The sequence below is a fragment of the Berghia stephanieae genome, chromosome 4, assembly GCF_034508935.2.
Source record: "Berghia stephanieae isolate SIO BIC M18660-M18661 chromosome 4, UCSD_Bste_1.3, whole genome shotgun sequence".
Taxonomy (NCBI): domain Eukaryota; kingdom Metazoa; phylum Mollusca; class Gastropoda; order Nudibranchia; family Aeolidiidae; genus Berghia; species Berghia stephanieae.
The window spans coordinates 68,063,670-68,083,436 of record NC_088363.1 but is presented as its reverse complement, the minus strand read 5'-3'; the positions used below and the strand labels follow the sequence as shown (position 1 = coordinate 68,083,436).

Below are 19,767 nucleotides of genomic sequence, written 5' to 3'. Positions count from 1 at the left end.
CGGCAGTTAACTGGTTAAGAACTTGGAGTTGAATAAATATGTCCTAATTGAAGACAATGAACGTACTAGGTACTCTCTGACATAGTAAAAATGAAAGAAACAATTAAATTTTGTTATTTTGATCAAATACATTTTGCGAGGTCATGGTACCGGATTGTTTATGTTTGTTTATGTTTTTAAGGGTTTTACGGCGCTTGCAACACATTAAGGTCATATCAGCGCCATTAAAAAGGGAAAAGATGGGAAAGTAAAAAGGTCTAGAATTACAAGAAAAATGAAGACAAAAGGGGAATTGGTTCAAATAGGAAACAGATGTAGATTCCAAGAGTACACTGTCAAAGTGCTTAGTTTGAGATCATCTAAAAGTCTCATCCAGACACAAGCACAGGTCCCAACTAATAGGAATACACTCAAATGTTTACAAATCATATAATATAACATGTAAACTAAACATAACACAATGCATAACAGAGAGATGATTTACAAGGAAAAAAATATCATCTCCCAAAACTATAACTATACATTCGACTGTTTCCCTCTCAGCCAAGGACTCCGACCAAAGTCAGGACAAAACCATTCTCATTCCAAGACAAAGACAGAAAGCAATTAAAAAACAGATAAGAGGGGATAGAAGAAACAGCAAGTACCTCCCTGCCCGCTATGGGAGGTAGTGGTACCAGATTGGGGTGAAGGAATCACAACAATCATTCATTTCCTTTCAGTGCTGTTTCTTATTCAGTGAAAATCAAATGAAAGTTTTTAAACTGGTATGGATTTAACTTTTGTTTATATGTTTAATAGATGAATTTGAAGTAGAAATCAATTAGCTATAAACATTTTTACAAGTTTTATTGACATCTGTCACGAAACTTTTAATCTCTCCAGGAGGTTCTTGAGTTAGCACAAAGGAAATTGCTACGCCAGATAATGATGTATGCAGACAATTTAGACTCGGAGGAATATCCAAGACTTATCATCATCGACTTCAAGTCAAATGATAAGAAACGACCAAAATCGAGCAAGACACCAGAAATTAAAGAAGACAAGACAGACAGAGATTGCTCTGTATGTACCCTTTTTTTTAAAAAAAATGTTCACTTCATTTGACAATTTTCTGTGGGCTTTTATTTTTCTTCCGTATTTCAATTTGCTTCATTGTTATGTTTGTTTCTTGTATATTGGTGTGTGTGTGTGTGTGTGTGTGTGTGTGTGTGTGTGAGTGAGTGAGTGAGTGTGTGTGTGTGTGTGTTTTCAGTTTGATAATAACAGTATTAACTGCTATAAATTGCACGCAGCGTCAAAACACGTTGGGCCAATGATATTTTTACTCATATATAGAGGTGCCTAAATGAGTCAATAAAAGGGAGATAAAGATAAAGGGAGTAAATCTGACTCATGAATGAACAACATATTGTCAGATTTTCTCCCTTTATCTTTATCTCCATATTTTTACTCATAATGCAAGAAAGTTCTTGTGTAATATACTCGTGTGTTATATTCTCAGAAGTAGGATAATGTCATAGACAATGCATATCTTCAGTTTTCAGACGCAAATGGATGATATAGAAAGAGGGAGATGGAAGGGGGGGGGGGGGGGGGGGGTGAAAGATCTTCATAGTTTTGTTGGATTTATATAAGCTTTTGAATAACAACAAGCAAAAAAATCCTGAACATTTACATAATACAATATCCACTCAATGTGCTCCAATTCCTCTACAAAGGTCCCTATCCAACAGTAACACTTAACATGTATGACGAAACATAACTCCTGTAAGGCAATATTGCAATTTTTTCCAACAAAGACAACAGTTAACAGATTTTACAATATGAAATGAAGTGAGTAGGAAAGTGCCAGAAGACAATAGAGAAAAAAAAATGTTTATTTTTTTTCATGGCGGCAATGGGGGCTCGAACCCGCAACCTTCCTGGTATGCCAACTCCACCTGGCCGGGGAGAGCATGACTCTACCGTATGAGCTATCCACGATCCCAAAAAAGATTGCGTTTAACCTGTCTCTTAAAAATCTTTATTAAAGCCTTTTCTCCCTGACTTCTTTAGGTCACGGGTTCAACACACACACAAACGCCGCGAAGTAATTTGGTCAGCATTTGAGCTATTTATTTTTTTTTTTTTTAATTTATTTATCTATTCATTATACACCTAAGTATGGTGAGAGAGTAGTAAATAGCATTTTCCAAGGACTCAACTGTTCACCGCTCAGAGTGGGACTCAAACCAGACACCTTTTGGTCCGAAGATGGGTATCATACCACAAGACCACATAGCTGCATATAGCAACAGTGAAATAGAATTTGTTCAATATTTCTTCTAACAATAGACTATGACTTCAGATCAAAGGGCAGAGAAGGTTCCGTTTATAACATTTAAAAAAAAATATTATCCAAATGATGCTTTATACTCACTTTCAAAAACAAAAACAAAAAAAAAACAAAAAAAACATCCATCTGCCCATTCACACCAAGTTTTGTATGGTTTTTTTTTTCATTATATTCTGCAATAGTTTTTCAACAACAGTGTACAATTTCATTACAATGTTTAGAAGGAAAAAAAATTACAAAGCATCAGATTGGTTCTGTTACAACAAATAATTTTGGCAACTTGTAGCCCATGATTCCTATTTTATGGTTCTATGCAGCGTCTTCTTTTATTAACTTTATTATACGTACTCTCGTCTTTTCAGCATGTGGATGAGCTACCAATGGAGCATGTAAGTAAATACAGTACTTTCTTTCTTTTCTTTCTTCGCACTCATTTTCAATGTCTCAAACATCTCATCAAGTATTTGCAGATGAAGTTTGATTTTACTATTATCTAAGAAGTATCTGTTTCAATATTCTTATCCTGCAGTTTCAAGCTTAAAGGTTTATCCTTTGTTAACATTTTTTTTAAATTCTGAAATAAACAAATTTTATTATATGTAAATCCACTAAAATTTACTACCTCCGTCATACACTGCAAAACACCTTTTTAAAAAAAAAAAACAAGAGTGTAGAGAAACTGATGAAAATATCATGTTTATTGTCAATGGATATGTGACCTTATTATTATTATTATTATTATTATTATTATTATTATTATTATTATTATTATTATTATTATTATTATTATTATTATTATTATTATTATTGTTATTTTTAATTTTTTGATCATCGTCATTATTATTATTATTATTATTATTATTATTATTATTATTATTATTATTATTATTATTATTATTATTATTACTGTTATTATTATTATTATTATTATTATTATTATTATTATTATTATTATTATTATTATTATTGTCACTGTTGTGGCCGTTGACAGATTACCCCAAATTATGCAATGTTAAATTTTGTGAATGATCATCATTATTTGCAATATTTTAATCGCGGTTTGAGATTTGTAGTTTTTAAGTCTTGGCCTTACAGATTTTGCTTATACACCTTACATCGTTAATGGTCTTGGTTATAATCTTTTCTATTATTTTCAAAAGGGGCAGACCGAGGATGTGAAACCAAAGAGTGACACTTACTGTTTCAGACTGTTTTGTGAACATGAACTGGTAAGTCTTCGTCAATTCTACATTTCCACAGATAGTAGTTATGATATGTAGGATAAATTAGAATAAAGTTCTTTTATTATGAACTCATCTAAAAATCAAGGCGAAGGTTATCGGCAAATGAACAATATGTGAAAGGAATAAGATCAGATATGCAATTTAGAAAATACCAAGAAAATAAAAAATTAACAAAGTATATTGATTTAATGATCAATGAGCTCGGAAGAATTTGGTTTGAAAAGTTTCTAACCGGAAGAATATGATAGTATTGTCACTTAGAGACATGGATAAACTTGGATCCAATGGCCTGGTGTTTTTAAGGAGTAGAATTTTCAAAGGTTATTATTATTATTTTCATATACATATATATCATAACATATATATCAACATATGTATATGTATATATATGTATATGAAAATAATAATAATAACCTTTGAAAATTCTACTCCTTAAAAACACCAGGCCATTGGATCCAAGTTTATCCATGTCTCTAAGTGACAATACTATCATATTCTTCATATATATACCATCATCATCAATCCAACACTATCAAATCACCTTGCTAAATACTGAAGTCAAAATTAAATTTGAAATTATTCATATTTGTAACCAATTGATTCAAAACAGTAGCATATCGGAATGAACCTGGTGTTTAAGATTCAATTTTAAGCTTGATTTATAAAATTGGTAAAATAAATGCCTCTATTGAATAGAGTAAATTTGGTTTCTTAAACGTCAAAAAATCAAATGTGATTATTTTTTATGATTTTGACTTTACATTCAATTATTTATTTATTTAGTTAATTCCAAAATAGAAGCATATTAATGAGGTGGGTCACATTTCATATCCAAAAATTACTTCCTACTCTATAATACTATTTTATAAAATAAAGTAATTTGATATTTATCAATAAACAAAAATGAATATAACAGCTACAACTAAGAACAAAATACCAAAATACGGAACGTTTTGGGCTTAAAACCCTTCTTCAGCCAACAACAACAAAAAATCAACTGAAACATAATTACATTGCTTAAAAACTCAGACGACAGAGAAAAAATGGGTTTTTAAGTAATGTACTTATATGTTTTAATTGTTTTTTGTTGTTGGCTGAAGAAGGGTTTTGAACCTGAAACTTTCTGTTTTTGGTATTTTATTCTTTTTTTTAAAGCTGTTATATTCATTTTTGTTTATTACTTTTTACAATCCGCAACTTCTATCCGCTTAGTATCAGATAATAATTAGATGATTTTTTCAGGGATGGCATGAGAGTCCAGAGACAATATCAATGCCATTACTGGAAAGTGCGGCCATGTCAGACTTTTTGAGTAGTGTATCTGCATACGCAGTGCGATTGATGGCCATTCTCAAACACACCAAGTCTGACCTGCCTGTCTTCAGCACTCCAGCAGGAGAGCAATTTCAACGAAAAATGGAAGAAGTAAGTATCGCTTATATTAAAATTATAATGATAATAATAAGAAGAAGAAGTAGAATAATGAAAATAATGATAATAAAAATAATAAATAATAATAATAATAATAATATAATAATAATAAATAATAATAATAATAATAATAATAATAATAATAATAATAATAATAATAATAATAACAATAATAATAATAATAATAGTAATAATAATAATAACAACAACAGACTCATATAGAGTGCACTGTATCCTCAACAATGAAGCTCTTGGCGCTTTAAATTACATCAACACAAAGCAATAAAGAAAGTACATGACATCAAAAAAGAAATATTTTCAAGGATTTCTTGAAAACAGACAATGATTTGGATTCTCGGATGCTCTGTTAAAATGGTGTTCCATACAGACGGACCAAAATGAGAAAAGGACCTTGTTCCCGCCTTTGTACGAATGCGGGGGAAAGCCAAACGGGTGCTGTCATTGGAGGAATGCAAAGGTCGGGTTGTTGAATATTTCTTTAGGAGTTATGTGATGTAATAACTATTATTATTGTTGTTGTTGTTATTCTTATTATTCTTCTTCTTCTTCTTCTTCTTCTTCTTATTATTATTATTATTATTATTATTATTATTATTATTATTATTATTATTATTATTATTATTATTATTATTAATATTATTATTATTATTGATATAATTAATAATATTAGGTTTAGTGATCTGCCAACATTTCTATTCTACTAAAAATGACTAATGGCTACACACACAAGAGAATGTGTTGTAATGAAAAGTAATTCTTCCTTGAAGACTGCGCTCACAATTCTTAAAAGATATCAGTTCATTTGAAACAAAACAATTTCAACGGCAGATACCTCCTTTGGTATGTTATTTGATAAGACCAATATAACCATAGCAAACTTTGGGCACACTTCACTCACTGAGGACACAAAAAAGCTAATCTAATAATTGAAAGTTTAATTTACTATTTTTATTCCAACCAAATTATTAAGTAAAATTATTTTTTTTTCATTTTTATTTTTTTATGTGTGTGTTTAATTGATCTTTAGTGGTGCACCAGGACCAATTCAGATTTCCAGAGCGAGTACCATGTTATGCTGGAGAGAATTCTTGATGAGGACATCGACAGGACCTATGGAGGACTAAAGAAGTAAGTAAAATGTTTGTTAAAATAATGACACAAAGAGTTACAATAGTTGATCACATAGTATATGTAGAGACAACTTAAGTAGTGAGCGTTGATAAAAAAATAAAAAAGTCATACCAGACACAGGGTTCCCACAGTCGGAAAATCAGGAAATGGTAGAGGTGTGGATAATTTTTTTCCTGGGTCAGGGATTCTCTCATTTTGGATACATGGGTCTGGAAATGGTTGGGAATTTGTTCAGGTCTACATCACTACAACCACCACCAAATTGTCCTTATCACCACCACGACCACCACCATCACACCATTATCAGTACCACCACTACCACAACGACTGCAACCACCACCCTCGCATCATCATTATAAGTACCACTACTTCTACAAACACCACCACCACCGCATAATCATTATAACTACCACTACTGCTACAAACACCACCAGCACCACTACCACCACATCATTAACATTACTACTACCATTAAATTCATTTTTACAACCCCCATATCATCATAATCATTACCACTACTACTCCAACCACCACCACATCGTCATCATCACTACCACCACTACTGCAAACACCACCGTCACACCATCATCACCACCCCAAAACTACAACTTCCTCAACCACATCATCATCATCATTATCATCATTACCACCGCTACTACAACTTCCTCCTCCACAATAACATAACTACCACCAGCACTACAACCAAAACCACCACATCATCATCATCATCATTTCCACCACCAAAACTACAACTTCCTCAACCACATCATCATCATCATCACTACTACCATAGCTACAACCACCACATCATCATTTTTCATTCTCCAGACGAAGACAATACATTCACTCCTACCTGCAGACAAGCCACGCAGTGATCACAAATCAAGAAAAAAAATTGACTTTTTAACTCTTTCCTTACCGATCATTTTCAGTATTTTCCCAAAATGGCAGGCTGACCTAGCAGAAAATTTGATTTTTTAAAAACTCAAACAAGTTCCCAAACAACTTTATGTTCTTATTGATTAAACAAAGATCATTCTTCAAAGTTTGTGATATACAAAATATATCTGAATAAGAACAAATGTATATTATTGTGTCGTAACAAATGTGACGATTTTGCTGCAGGTGGTAAGGAGAGGGTTAAGAGTCGCACCATTTCCCTTCTGGATAAAAGAATCTCCACCCTAACATAAAAATATCTCCTTTTTTCTAAACGATGACTAATATTATACCCATGTCCATATAACAAGAGCGATTATTTATTAAAATCGTGTTTTAATCCCCAGGTGCAACATGCCAAACAAGAAAAGTCTTTGGCTTTGTCCGAAACATGAAAAACATTCTTTTACGCAAACAGAGGAGAAGTATAAAGATGAAATCAAAACAGATGTAGAAGAAACTTCAGCTGCTGCAGTTGATGACACTGGTATGTCACCAAATTTAGTTTTTTTGGATGTTTTCTCTCGTCCTAAAATTCAATGTTGTTAACCATATATTTCCACTTTTTTGTTTGTTTTGTTGTTTTGTTGTTTAAAGATTGTTTAACCATACAATCAATTTACTCAAGTTATTCTCTTTTGAACCCTGAAACCACCGCTCTATTTAGTTTTTGCTTTTTAAAAAAAATTATTTATTTTATTATTTGTTTTCCTTATTTTGCCTTACTCATTTATTTTTTGCTCATGATTTTGCTCGTTCTATCCTTTTGTGTTATTCTGATTTTCTGATTTTGTTTCACATTTTACCATAAAATCAATTTTTTTCAAAATACAGATGTGGAATCGGATAATTTTACAGAGTCGAGTTCAGTTATCTCTGAGCTAAGTCTCCAAGGTAAATTCAAAGATCTATAATACTTGATTTGCAAGTATCGTCTTAAATAATGGAAATGCTGCAATATAGCATTAATCAATTTTGAAAAATTTACTAAGTTTGAATGTACGGAACTACATAACATGTGATTCTTTATTGATTTTAGTGTCTTTAATCATTCATCTTTCTTGCCTTAAGTTCATTGTTTTTTAATTGTTTTGGTATGAATACCAAACATAGTAAATGCAATGCTAGATAAGGCAGAAGGAATAAATCAGCTTGCCAAATCAGCTTGTTATCAAACCTTGGTCTTTATAAGAGAAGAATCGTTTCAAAAATCTAACTACTGCCATAATTTTGTCATTGAATGCAGCATTAAGACACGGGTAGGTTTTGGGTTTAACATATTTCTATAGCAAAGTAACTCTTTGAGATAATTATATTTTCATAGTTTCTCTATGCTTTGCAATGTACAGTACCATACATGAAGATTCGTATATATATTCATCTTACATATCTGCATGCTTATTATTCTTACTCACCTCCCAACTCTTTGGTTTTGTTAGTCTTGTTTCTATTATTTTATATATATTATTTATATTGTAGTCTACTACAAAAAAAATCCAAGATGGCGGCTCATTGATTTCTCAAGGATTTTGTGATCAGATTATTCGAAGTTAACAAATTTTTAGAGGAGAAATTCAGTGAAATTCTTAATATATTTTATCTGTGTGATATAAATTTATAGTTTTAATCATTTTGAAGTGAAAATGTCAAAGAATAAGAATAAAAAAGTCAATGGAAAGACTTCTGAAACTGAGGTTGTAAACACCCAAAATGGCGGAAAAAACAAATCATCGAAAAATGTTACTATTGAAGTTGATGAGTGCAAAGTATGTCACCAAGAGTTCAGTGATCCAAACCATGAAATGATTATTTGTGACAGATGTGATTGCTATGTTTGCAGAGTTTGTAGTGAAATAACAATAGAACAATATGCCCTCTTGATAGATGATTCCTGCAAGTTTCACTGGTTTTGTGAGGAGTGCGAGCGACCAGCTATGTCAGCAGTCAAAAAAGATAAATTAATAGAACAGAAATGCAATGAAATCCTGGATGATTTTAAAAGGAATGTTCTAGAAGATTTGAAGTCCCAAATTTTAAATCTCAGGGAAGAAATTGATACTTTGAAAAGAGATAAGAGTGTCCCACGAAACCCAACAGCAAATGCCCAACAAAGTTATGCAGAAGAGGTTAGAAAAGACTTAGCTAGCCAAGTGACAGCAGAGAGTGCAAAGGAACTAGCAGAAAGAGATAGGAGGAAGAATAATATTGTCTTTTTCGGTATCCCAGAGAGCAGTGCTGAGGAACTAGACCAGCGTATTAGAGATGATAAGACCTTTCTCATCTCGCTTTGTAAAGAAACTTTAGACACTGATGTTGACATATCAACCTGTAAACGCCTACACTCCAAAGCCCCTGGTACAAGACCTCTTCTGATATCAATTAAGAATGAGGAGCAGGCTTCTGGAGTTCTGAGAAATGGTCGTAAACTCCGCCAATCAGAAATACATAAAAATATTTTTTAAAAAAGGATTACACCCCTTTAGAAAGGGAAGAGATGAGGAAATTGGTAGAGATGAGAGACAAAAAAAGGGAAGAGACAATACAGAAAGGGGGAGAGGAGAAGTGGACAATATGGAGGGGGAAAGTTGTAGATTCCAATCGAAGACAGGGCAGGCCAGCAGACAGAAAGAGAGAGGAGGAGGAAAGAAAATAACCAACGATTTTAGTTCTAATGTACAGAATGTTTTTAACCCCCATCAGACGGACAGTTTTAAGTGCTTGTACAAAAAATTAGACCGTCATCGTACGGACATTTTAAAGTGCTTTTATACAAATTCAGATTCTTTTATCAACAAGAGAGATGAACTTTTATTAACGATTGATGCTGAGAGTGTTGATGTTATAAGTATAACTGAAGTGTTACCTAAAAATCAGCAAAGAGGTAAAATCGAGCCGGTAGAACTTCAGATTCCAGGCTTTGATTGTTTTCACAATATTCAGGATAAAAGTTGTCATCGTGGTGTAGCCATATGGGTTCGTTCAAAGCTAAATGCTCAACCAGTCAAGTTGTCAGACAACTTGTCATCATCCAAAGAATCCGTTTGGTGTGAAATAACACTTAGAGACAATGATAGGATGTTAGTTGGCTCGGTTTATCGTTCACCGAATAGCTCTTTTGAAAACAATGATAAGATTAATGAACTTTTAGTTAAAATGACAGAAGGCAAATCACATGTTCTAGTTACGGGAGATTTTAACTTTCCTGAAGTAGACTGGGCAAACGAGTTATCCCCCAAGGACTCAGATCACTCTGCTTCTAAATTCATGGAAGCTGTCAGGGATTCATTCTTAACACAGCACGTTAAGCAACCAACTCACTACCGTTCAGAGCAAAACCCAAATATTTTGGACCTGGTTTTTACAAATGAACATTCAATGATTGACTCAATAAGACATGAGGCTCCACTAGGCAAGAGTCACCACCAGGTTTTATATTTTGACTTTAGATGTTACACAAAGAAATGTTACTCGAACGAACCCCGCTACTGTTTCGATAAAGGCGACTACAAACAGCTTTCTGAATTAGTCTCAGCTGCAGACCTAACACAAAAAATAATAAACCTGTCTGTACTCGATGCATGGACTATTATCAAATCTGAAGTTATGTCTGCAGTGGACATCAGCGTACCAAAAGTTAAAAGTAGTTCAGACAGAACTTCACCTCGGTGGATCAATCCTACAGTCTTGGCAAAACTCAAGAAAAAGAAGCAAGCTTACAAAAAGTACTTAGAAACTAGAGAGGGTGCAGACTATATTAATTACACGAGGGCCAGAAATCAAGCCAAAAGCTTATGCAGAATTGCTGTAAAGGACTATGAGAGATCTATTTCTCGTATGGCTAAAGTGAACCCGAAAAAGTTTTTTGCATATGCTAGAACAAAAACGAAGACTAAAGACGGTATTGCGGATTTGTATGATGATCATAAGACAGCCTCATCTAACATTGACAAAGCCAATATTCTTAACAAGTTCTTTAGCAGTGTATTCACCAACGAGGATCTTACTAATATACCTACATGTGAAAGAAAAAGTGTAAACAACATACTATCAGATATAGAATTCGACAAAGACACTGTAAAGAAGAAACTAGACAAACTCAATATGAACAAGTCCCCAGGACCTGACATGTTCCACCCCCGCGTATTATGTCAGTTGTCAGAAGAACTCTCCGAACCATTAGCGTTACTGTTCCAAAAATCACTTGACTCAGGAACTCTTCCACCCGATTGGAAAGAAGCACAAGTTACACCGTTATTCAAGAAAGGAGACAAGAGTAATCCGGGCAATTATCGACCAGTTAGCCTCACCTCAGTGGTTTGCAAAATAATGGAGAGCATTATTAGAGACTATGTCATAACTCACCTAAAGAACAACAAGTTACTGTCTGAATGCCAACATGGCTTTGTTTCTGGCAGGTCATGTTCAACTAACCTCCTAAAGACTTTAAATGATTGGACAGAGTTTCTCGACCAAGGATCTTCGGTTGACGCAATCTACTTAGATTTTGCTAAAGCTTTTGATTCTGTTCCCCATCAAAGACTCTTAAACAAACTGGAAGCTCATGGTGTACAAGGAAATACTCTAAGCTGGATTAAGCATTTTCTAGTAGGCAGGAAACAGAGAGTTAGCGTGCAAGGCACAGTGTCAAATTGGACAGAAGTTCTTAGTGGAGTGCCACAAGGCAGCGTCTTAGGTCCAACTCTTTTCGTAATCTTCATTAATGATTTACCAAGTATTTTGTCTAGCTCATGTTCAATGTATGCCGATGATACTAAAGTATACAGAAAGGTAAACAATCTAGAAAATAGAGACAGTCTTCAGTTAGATATTGACAATCTAGTCAACTGGGCAGACGATTGGCAACTGAAGTTCAACGCTGGAAAATGCACAGTGCTACATCTTGGAACGAAAAACAAAATCTTTCACTACGATATGAGACAGCATCACTGTAGCGACAGAACAGCTCTGAATAAGTCAAAACTTGAGAAAGATTTGGGAGTACATGTTGATACTAAATTAAAATTCTCAAAGCATATAGAAACACAAGTTAATAAGGCAAACAGAATCCTTGGACTCATCAATAGATCTTTTACCTATTTAGATGCAGCAACTATGAAAATACTATTTACTGCATTAGTCAGACCCCATCTCGAGTTCAGCAACTCAGTATGGTCACCACAATTTGAGAAAGATAAGAAACTTATTGAAGGCGTGCTTCGCAGAGCAACAAAAGTAATTCCTGGGTTGAAAGATAAGCAATATGAGGATAGACTGAAACGTATTGAAATTCCAAGCATGACATACAGACGAGTACGAGGTGATATGATTGAAACATACAAGTTTACACACAGTTTGTATCAAGTCGAGAGTAAACTTTTCGTGTTTGCAAACAATGGAACCAGAGGTCATAATTACAAGCTGCATAAACCAAGGTGTAACACATCGCTTAGGCAACACTACTTTAATCAACGTGTGATCGACCGCTGGAACAGTCTCCCTGAAACGGTGACCAATGCTCCAAGTGTCAACGCCTTCAAAAATAGCTTAGATAGCCACTTAGCAGATTACATGTTTAGCATAGTTGAACCGCCCATTAAGATCCCATCAAAGGGTTAGACGTATATACAGGTCAAAAGATCTGTTAGGGTTAGGGCCTTCAATTTATCAAAAAGTTTATATATTATAGATACAGGTCAAAAGATCTGTTAGGGCTTTTTATTGACTTTTATCTCGATGAACTGAATGCCAAGATCAGCAAAGGCACAAAACGCCTAATACGCTGGAAAACTATACTAACTATACTATACTAGTATAAATTGATACTTTAATATCTGGTACCTTCACAGAAAAACCCCAAGTAGATGAGAAAAAAGTACGGTACTCAAGTATAACAGTAGCCCAACCAGCAAGAGGACCAGCCCTGCCTCCGTCAAGACCCAAGATAAACAGGCATACTTCAGGAAAGAAAACATCCAGTCAAGCATGTAGGCTTATGTAAAAAGATTTAACGAGTACGTGGTATGCAGACCAAAGACTCTCTCTCATAAACATTTTATGCCACTCGCTTTACACAAAGATGTTAACGTCTGTTTATATCTTGGCATAATTGACCAATAACAAAGCAGTCTCTTTGTTGTATGAGGACTTTTTCCTAAATAAACCATTGTGAACTTCGTTGATTGTGACCAACAAAAATGAATATGACAGCTTCAAAAAAGAGCAAAATATCAAAACCCTTCAGCCAACAACTTTTGGTTATTACTTTTTACAGTCCACAAATTCTAGCAGCATAGAGTCACATAGATTCTGATGCAAGCCACGAAAATACAGACATTCTAAGAACACTCCCCATTAACGAATATATAGACAATATGGAATCCTCATATGACATGTGTGCTTGTTCATACTTTATAATTTGTGGAACAATTTTTGTAAGGTCAGAATTTTAATCTTTATCGTTGAAGTGACATTAATGAAGTTTGTGTTAAACATCAGAAATGTGCAATGTTCAGATTAAAAAGTTCAGCATTGATGTACGCAGTTGTTGATGTACGCAGTTGTTTTTATTCATGTTCTTCTCAAATTATTGTAAATTATACTGCGATCTCTTTATTTATCAAGGTCAATGTTTCTTGATAATGGTTATTTGTGCCGAGATGTTCGCATGGGTGTACGATCCGATAGTGATGTCGTTTCTTCTTCTCTTTACTAGCCTATCCTGCTTCTTTGGTTTGTGATTGTATTTTTGACAGGGGATATTTTTTTTTCTGTAAATCTTCTGCCTGTTTCTTCTTGGTTATTTATAATTTAGCTTATGATATCTTTAGGTTATGATTTTGATTGACATTTGTACTATTTTTGTTAGATTGCTTGTTTTTTTTGTTTCAGCGGTCTCTCATATAACCTCAATTGTGTTGGAAGAGACCTAAAGCAACAAACAAACAAACAAAAAGAAAAACGGAGTACTTAACATACATTTTCATTGACTGTTAATTTTCATTTGATCTCATTTCCACATTATACAATTCTTTTAATTTTATGATACATTTTTGTTTCTGTTATGTTTAATTGATTAACGACAAGTGATATACACTCATGACATGTAAATGATATTAATTATCAAAATAATTCACCATTGTTTTATGAAATTTACAAATTATTTAATTTGACTTTAAAAGAAATCATTAAATTTTATTTCTTTTTCAAAGTTTCTTTGAAAATGAATCTCAATACCCTCTATTATATGAAGGTGCAAATGCCATTTTAAAATTTAGGATACATATATGTTTGTTATAATGCTGCTTTACAAGATAATCGGAATGATATCTTTATAATCACGTTATTACGCTTTTCATTTCACTGTGATAATTTTTTTGTCTGAATTTTTATGATTATACCTTGAAATTAAGAGTAAATCTTAAACCATTTTTAACTTTTTTTTTTTTTCAAATTAGATTTTTTAAGTATGATTGTAATAACCACTCTACATCACAAACTAATAAGGCCTTTTTTTACAATGGAATATTATAGAGGGCAGATAGAAATTTTGTTCAGCTTTCAAATATTGTCTGGGAGTTAGACTATTAATTAAACTTGATGATTTTTTTTTTTATTTCTTCATAATATATCACAAAGTTATCAGCATTTCTAACGGTATACTTAGTACTCGACATTCTAACACAGGACAACAATCACCAAGTTTTGGAAAAAAATGTTTGCATATTTTTTATTTCGAATTATTAAAGGTATAATAATGTACTATTTTATGTTGATGATAATATATATTTTGCCCACAAAATTGCTCAATAACATGTTGGTTTATCAGTTGTTTTATATTTGTGCAATGCTTCCTGTCATTGAAACATCGATAGGCGTTATTTGTTTTCTTATATCTGTTTGTCCAATAATTCCATTATATCTTGTTTCTACTTGTTATTTATAAATCCACGTCTCTCAGGGAGAGAAATCGTAAGTTAAAAACCTTAACAATTTATACACCAACTTTTGGGGAGTGGTAAGTGGAATCCCCTTAAAGTTTAAAGAACGTTAAGCTCTTATATGAATGTGGGTTCTACATTAGTCCACACTCTTGCTAGCTTTTCTCTTTCCCTATAACATTTCCATAAAATTGCCTTTGTGTCATTGCTTTGAAGTGAGACCATTTGGCTTTGACTGGGTCTTGTCTGGAGTTTGTTGTTGTCGTTGTTTTGTTTCGATTTTTTTTTCTTGAAAAGGAACATACAGATGGGATTTATCTTTATATGAGAAAAGATATTTTTCTTTGTAAATCATCTCTCTACAAGATGTAATTTAGTTATTCTTATTTATATTTTTAAGCTTTTGAATAAATATCTTAAGGCAGAGAGGCCTTGTGCTTGTGTGTGTGTGTGTGTTTGGGGGGGGGGGGGGGCTTTTAGATTGTCTCAGACTCCGTTTTAAATGCATTGATCAGTCAAGTCTTTTCTTTTTTTTGTGTTCTTTTGGGCTCATTAAACATTCATTTGTACTGTATTGTTTTTCGCGAGAACTGAAATGACCTACAAGTGTCTCAATGGTTATTTGAGAATTTGAGAAAAAATCAGAAATGGGCGTGAAGTTATAAAAATATTAATTTGATAAATGTTGCTGGTAATACAAATATTTTTTTTTACTACTAAATTAGATGAAAGTTTGAATTGCTGGAGATAGGGAAAGTCAATAATGTGCTCCAAATTGGAAACAGTTATCAGAATCATACTCATACAAAATTGATTTCAGTAACGAAACCAATTTTGTCCCGTGATTTTTTAATAAACCCGTTCTTGATTAAAGAGGCAATAAGTCTGAGACTTGGGGGATCTGTACCTGGATGCCTGCATAATAGGTATTTTGTCACTTTCATAAAGATATCTTTTTGAAATAGATGAAGATTGGGGGCTCCAATCTCATCTGCTCTCCATGATGTCATCAAGTGAGAACCGTGTAACATACATGACATTCAAGTGCTTTGGTTAATAATTACTTTATTCTAATTGATTTATGATACTGCATGGAGCTATAATTTATATTCTGTATTTATTATATATATTTTAGTAACACAAAAATATATTTTCATTTTTGGCAAAGATCCTGGTAAGAGGATTTTGTCTGAGAGTAGATACAGATGTACATTTCTTTAATCTACTTTTGTTCTTCCTTTTAAACTTGAGCGTTTATATAGCACAATATCCATTAATCGTGCTCAAAGCACTTTACAAAGGGTTCCTGACCACAGCAACATGTAACATATTGAACAAGACATGATGCCTGTTTGGCAATATTACTATTACATTTTTTTTGCCCACAGAGACAACTCGGCCAGGTACTTATTTTACACCTGAACCCAGTGAGAGAATGTGAGTAAAGAGTCAACTATGCACTGAGTGAGGCCCGAACCCAGGACCTTCCAATCCAAAAGCAAGTTTTGTACCACAAAACCACATAGCCTTTTCTTTGAGCCTATTATCTGAGGCAGACATTGTCATTTATGGCTCTCTAACATTCCCTGTCCTCTGACAGTCTCAATAAATAACAATGTGAAATTGAATGTAAGCTTCAACTTAATTACGAATCAAAGCAGATAGAATGGACGTTTTGGGTTTCCCCTTTATCAACAAACAGGATGAATGAAACACTACAGATGAATGAGATGACATCGTTATTTATTTCTTCGAGCAGCAACATTTGCATCTGACAGTCTCATAAAGTCAATTACGCCTTTGGTGAAAAAACCCCAGCTTTTCTGTTTCATATCACTACAGTATTCATTACACTGAGATAGCATTATACACTCTGTCTGGAATGATATCAAATATTTTTACCTGGATTTTGTTTTTGCTTTTGTTTGACGTCATTTTTTTTTTTTTTTCGTTGCTTCTTTTTTGCCCAAAATTGAAACAAAATGGCATAGTGACTATCTCCTTTGTAGTGTGCATGATGAAACAAATCTACCGGGGTCACTTCCTATCTAGATGGACTGAGTACTTTTGTTGAATGCAAAGGGTGGCAGGAAATTCTTGGTTTGGGAATCATGGCATGCCATTGGACTATGGCCATTGTTATCGTTGCATTTTTATGAGGGGATAATTTTTTCCCCCGTGTAAACCATCTTCCAGTTATGACTTATTATGTAGATTTATAATATATATGAATCAGATATTACATGCACTAGTTAATATTACATATAGGCAGATGATATAGTTAGTAATAGTACAAATCAAGTATATTATCATTTTCAGCAAAGATCAAGGTGAGGCAGTGATTTTTGTCTCAGACTAGATACAGAGTTACATTTCCTCTTTGTCACGAAAGGAATCATTTTGTTTGGGATTTGTTTTGGAAATTAGATCAATCATTTTTTTTAAATTATAGGCTACGATTTCATAACTTGGAAACAAATCAATTTATTTTTGTGGTATATTATGGGTTAACCCTTTTGCTACCAACAACATTTTGCCTTACAGTGCTAGAACGGCCACAGCAAATTACGCTACCAAGCTTTTTTGGGGGTTTTTTTAGAACTGCTGTAATGGCTTTATTTTATATTACTTTGAAATACTTATAGTGACCAAATTATAAGTTTTAGCATATAGACATTGTACATTTTCTGAAAGGTCATTTGAAAATCTCCACTAAGATCTAGATATTATTGACTATCATCTTTCTGAAGTAAACTTTTCACCCTCCTCACCTGAATAGTCCATATCAGAATCAGGCATAGTTCAAAATGGGCTCCAGTTTCTTTTCTTAATATTGTCTGCACTATTCAAGTGAAAAAAAATCTTGAAAAGAAAGATCAACAACTCAGTACTGCAAGTTTAACAAGGCAATCAAAAAGTATCCGTACAAAGTTTTGATAAACAATAGAGGAATGAAATTGGCTGATATGTCGGATATGCGGTAGTTTTTGTATCTAGCCTTAGGGCCGATATATTGGCAAAGTGGGACTCTCGGCAATAACACAGCTGAAATATCGGCCTAATGGTAGCAAAAGGGTTAATGAGTGGATTAAGATTAACTTTAGTTAATGATCACTCTCGAGAAAAACAAACCACCCAGATCGCATGACACGAAAAAATATTGCATATTACTAGGATAATAAGTTTAAATGCTCTTCAGATATTTTGTGATATGATGTAAAAAAAAAAGGTAATACAAAGTATTACTTGTGATCATCATCATAATATTGTTTCTTGTCCCTTAAGGGACAGAGCCAAGTGTAAAAAAAATGCACACCATTCTCTAGTAATTTGCATGTGTGATTTTCTCTTTCACTCCGTCCTAAATACTCACTCTTGAGCAAAACCTATTTAATTGTGTATACAAAGCTGTCGTTTTTATGTAATTGAATTGAGACAGAAATCAATCTTACCTCATTTTTAAAAACATTGTTTTGTTATGTTTCATTATGTATTTAATATTTAAAGTGTTTTAAGTTGTCATATATTTACAAACTATGATATGATATCCAAATTTATTGTGGAAGAACATCCTATTTACATATTTTCCAGTGTATTTGTGATATCTTAAATTTATTTTTGGTCTTTTCCAATCACCAAGAACTCCAACAATTTTTTTGTGAAATATTAATGACAAAATCTCTGAAGATCGTTCCATAGTTTACTCAGTTTTACTCCTGTGCTTTATATTTAATATAGTCTTATCAACCAACTTGTTTATTCCAATTTTCCTAGTAATAAACGTTATATTCATTTTCTTTAGTTTGTTTTTGTCAAATCTATAAAGATATGTATTTATCAGTCAAGTGCCAGGTCTGTTGTAAACAGAAAATGGGATGGTAAAAAAAATTCTAGATTTACAATTTAAAGCAAACGAGAATAAGTAAGACAAAGGGGAATGGTTCAAATAGGGACCAGATGTCGATTCCAAGAACATATTATCGATGTGCATAATTTAAGACAATCTAACAAGTCTGTTTGTTTTTAAGGGTTTTACGGCGCAACACATTTAGGTTATATCAGCGCCAGTAAAAAGGAAGACAATGGGATAGTAAAAAGTTCTAGAATTACAATTAAAGCACACGAGAGAAAGGAAGACAAAGGGGAACTGGGAACAAATAGGGATCAGATGCAGATTCCAAGAGCAAACCATCAATGTACTTAGTTTGAGATCACCTATAAGTGTCATCCAGACACAAGCACAAAATCCAACAAAGAGGAATACACTCAAATGCTTACATTATACATTAAAAATAACAAACATAATAATACATAACAAAGAGATGATTTACAAGGAAAAAAATATCATCTCCCAAAACAATAACTATGCATTTGACCGTTTCCCTCCCAGCCAGGGCCAGGACAAAGACATAAAGCTTGTTGGCAAACAGACATAAGGGGATAAAAGACATAGTAAGTGCCTCCCTGTCCGCTATGGGAGGTCAGGAACCCCACCCAGAACTATACATTTAACTGCCTCCCTCTCAGCCAGGGAAAGGAAAAAAACAAGTAATCTCATTCCAAGACAAAGTCAGAAAGCAACTCAGATATAAGGGGATAGAAGAAGTCATAGCAAATGACCTGCCCACCATGGAAGGTTCAAAGACCCCACCCACACACAAAGTCTTGGGAATACGAACACAGCACTGCAATACTGCAATGAAAAAATATGATAAAAGATCATTCA

At 33.3% G+C, this 19,767-nt stretch overlaps 1 protein-coding gene across 1 annotated transcript in view; it reads left to right on the top strand.

Annotated features, from left to right (window-relative positions):
* Positions 1-18,838, top strand: part of LOC144971834 (uncharacterized) — a 94,740-nt gene extending 75,902 nt beyond the window's left edge. Inside the window, exons 57-64 of the mRNA XM_078912909.1 lie at positions 886-1,065; positions 2,701-2,727; positions 3,499-3,567; positions 4,825-5,007; positions 6,062-6,162; positions 7,452-7,591; positions 7,939-7,998; positions 12,951-18,838. Of these exons, the coding sequence (XP_078769035.1) occupies positions 886-1,065; positions 2,701-2,727; positions 3,499-3,567; positions 4,825-5,007; positions 6,062-6,162; positions 7,452-7,591; positions 7,939-7,998; positions 12,951-13,102 (912 nt within the window). The 3' untranslated portion in view covers positions 13,103-18,838. The remainder of the gene's footprint in view (positions 1-885; positions 1,066-2,700; positions 2,728-3,498; positions 3,568-4,824; positions 5,008-6,061; positions 6,163-7,451; positions 7,592-7,938; positions 7,999-12,950) is intronic.
* The last annotated feature ends 929 nt before the right edge of the window (positions 18,839-19,767 follow it).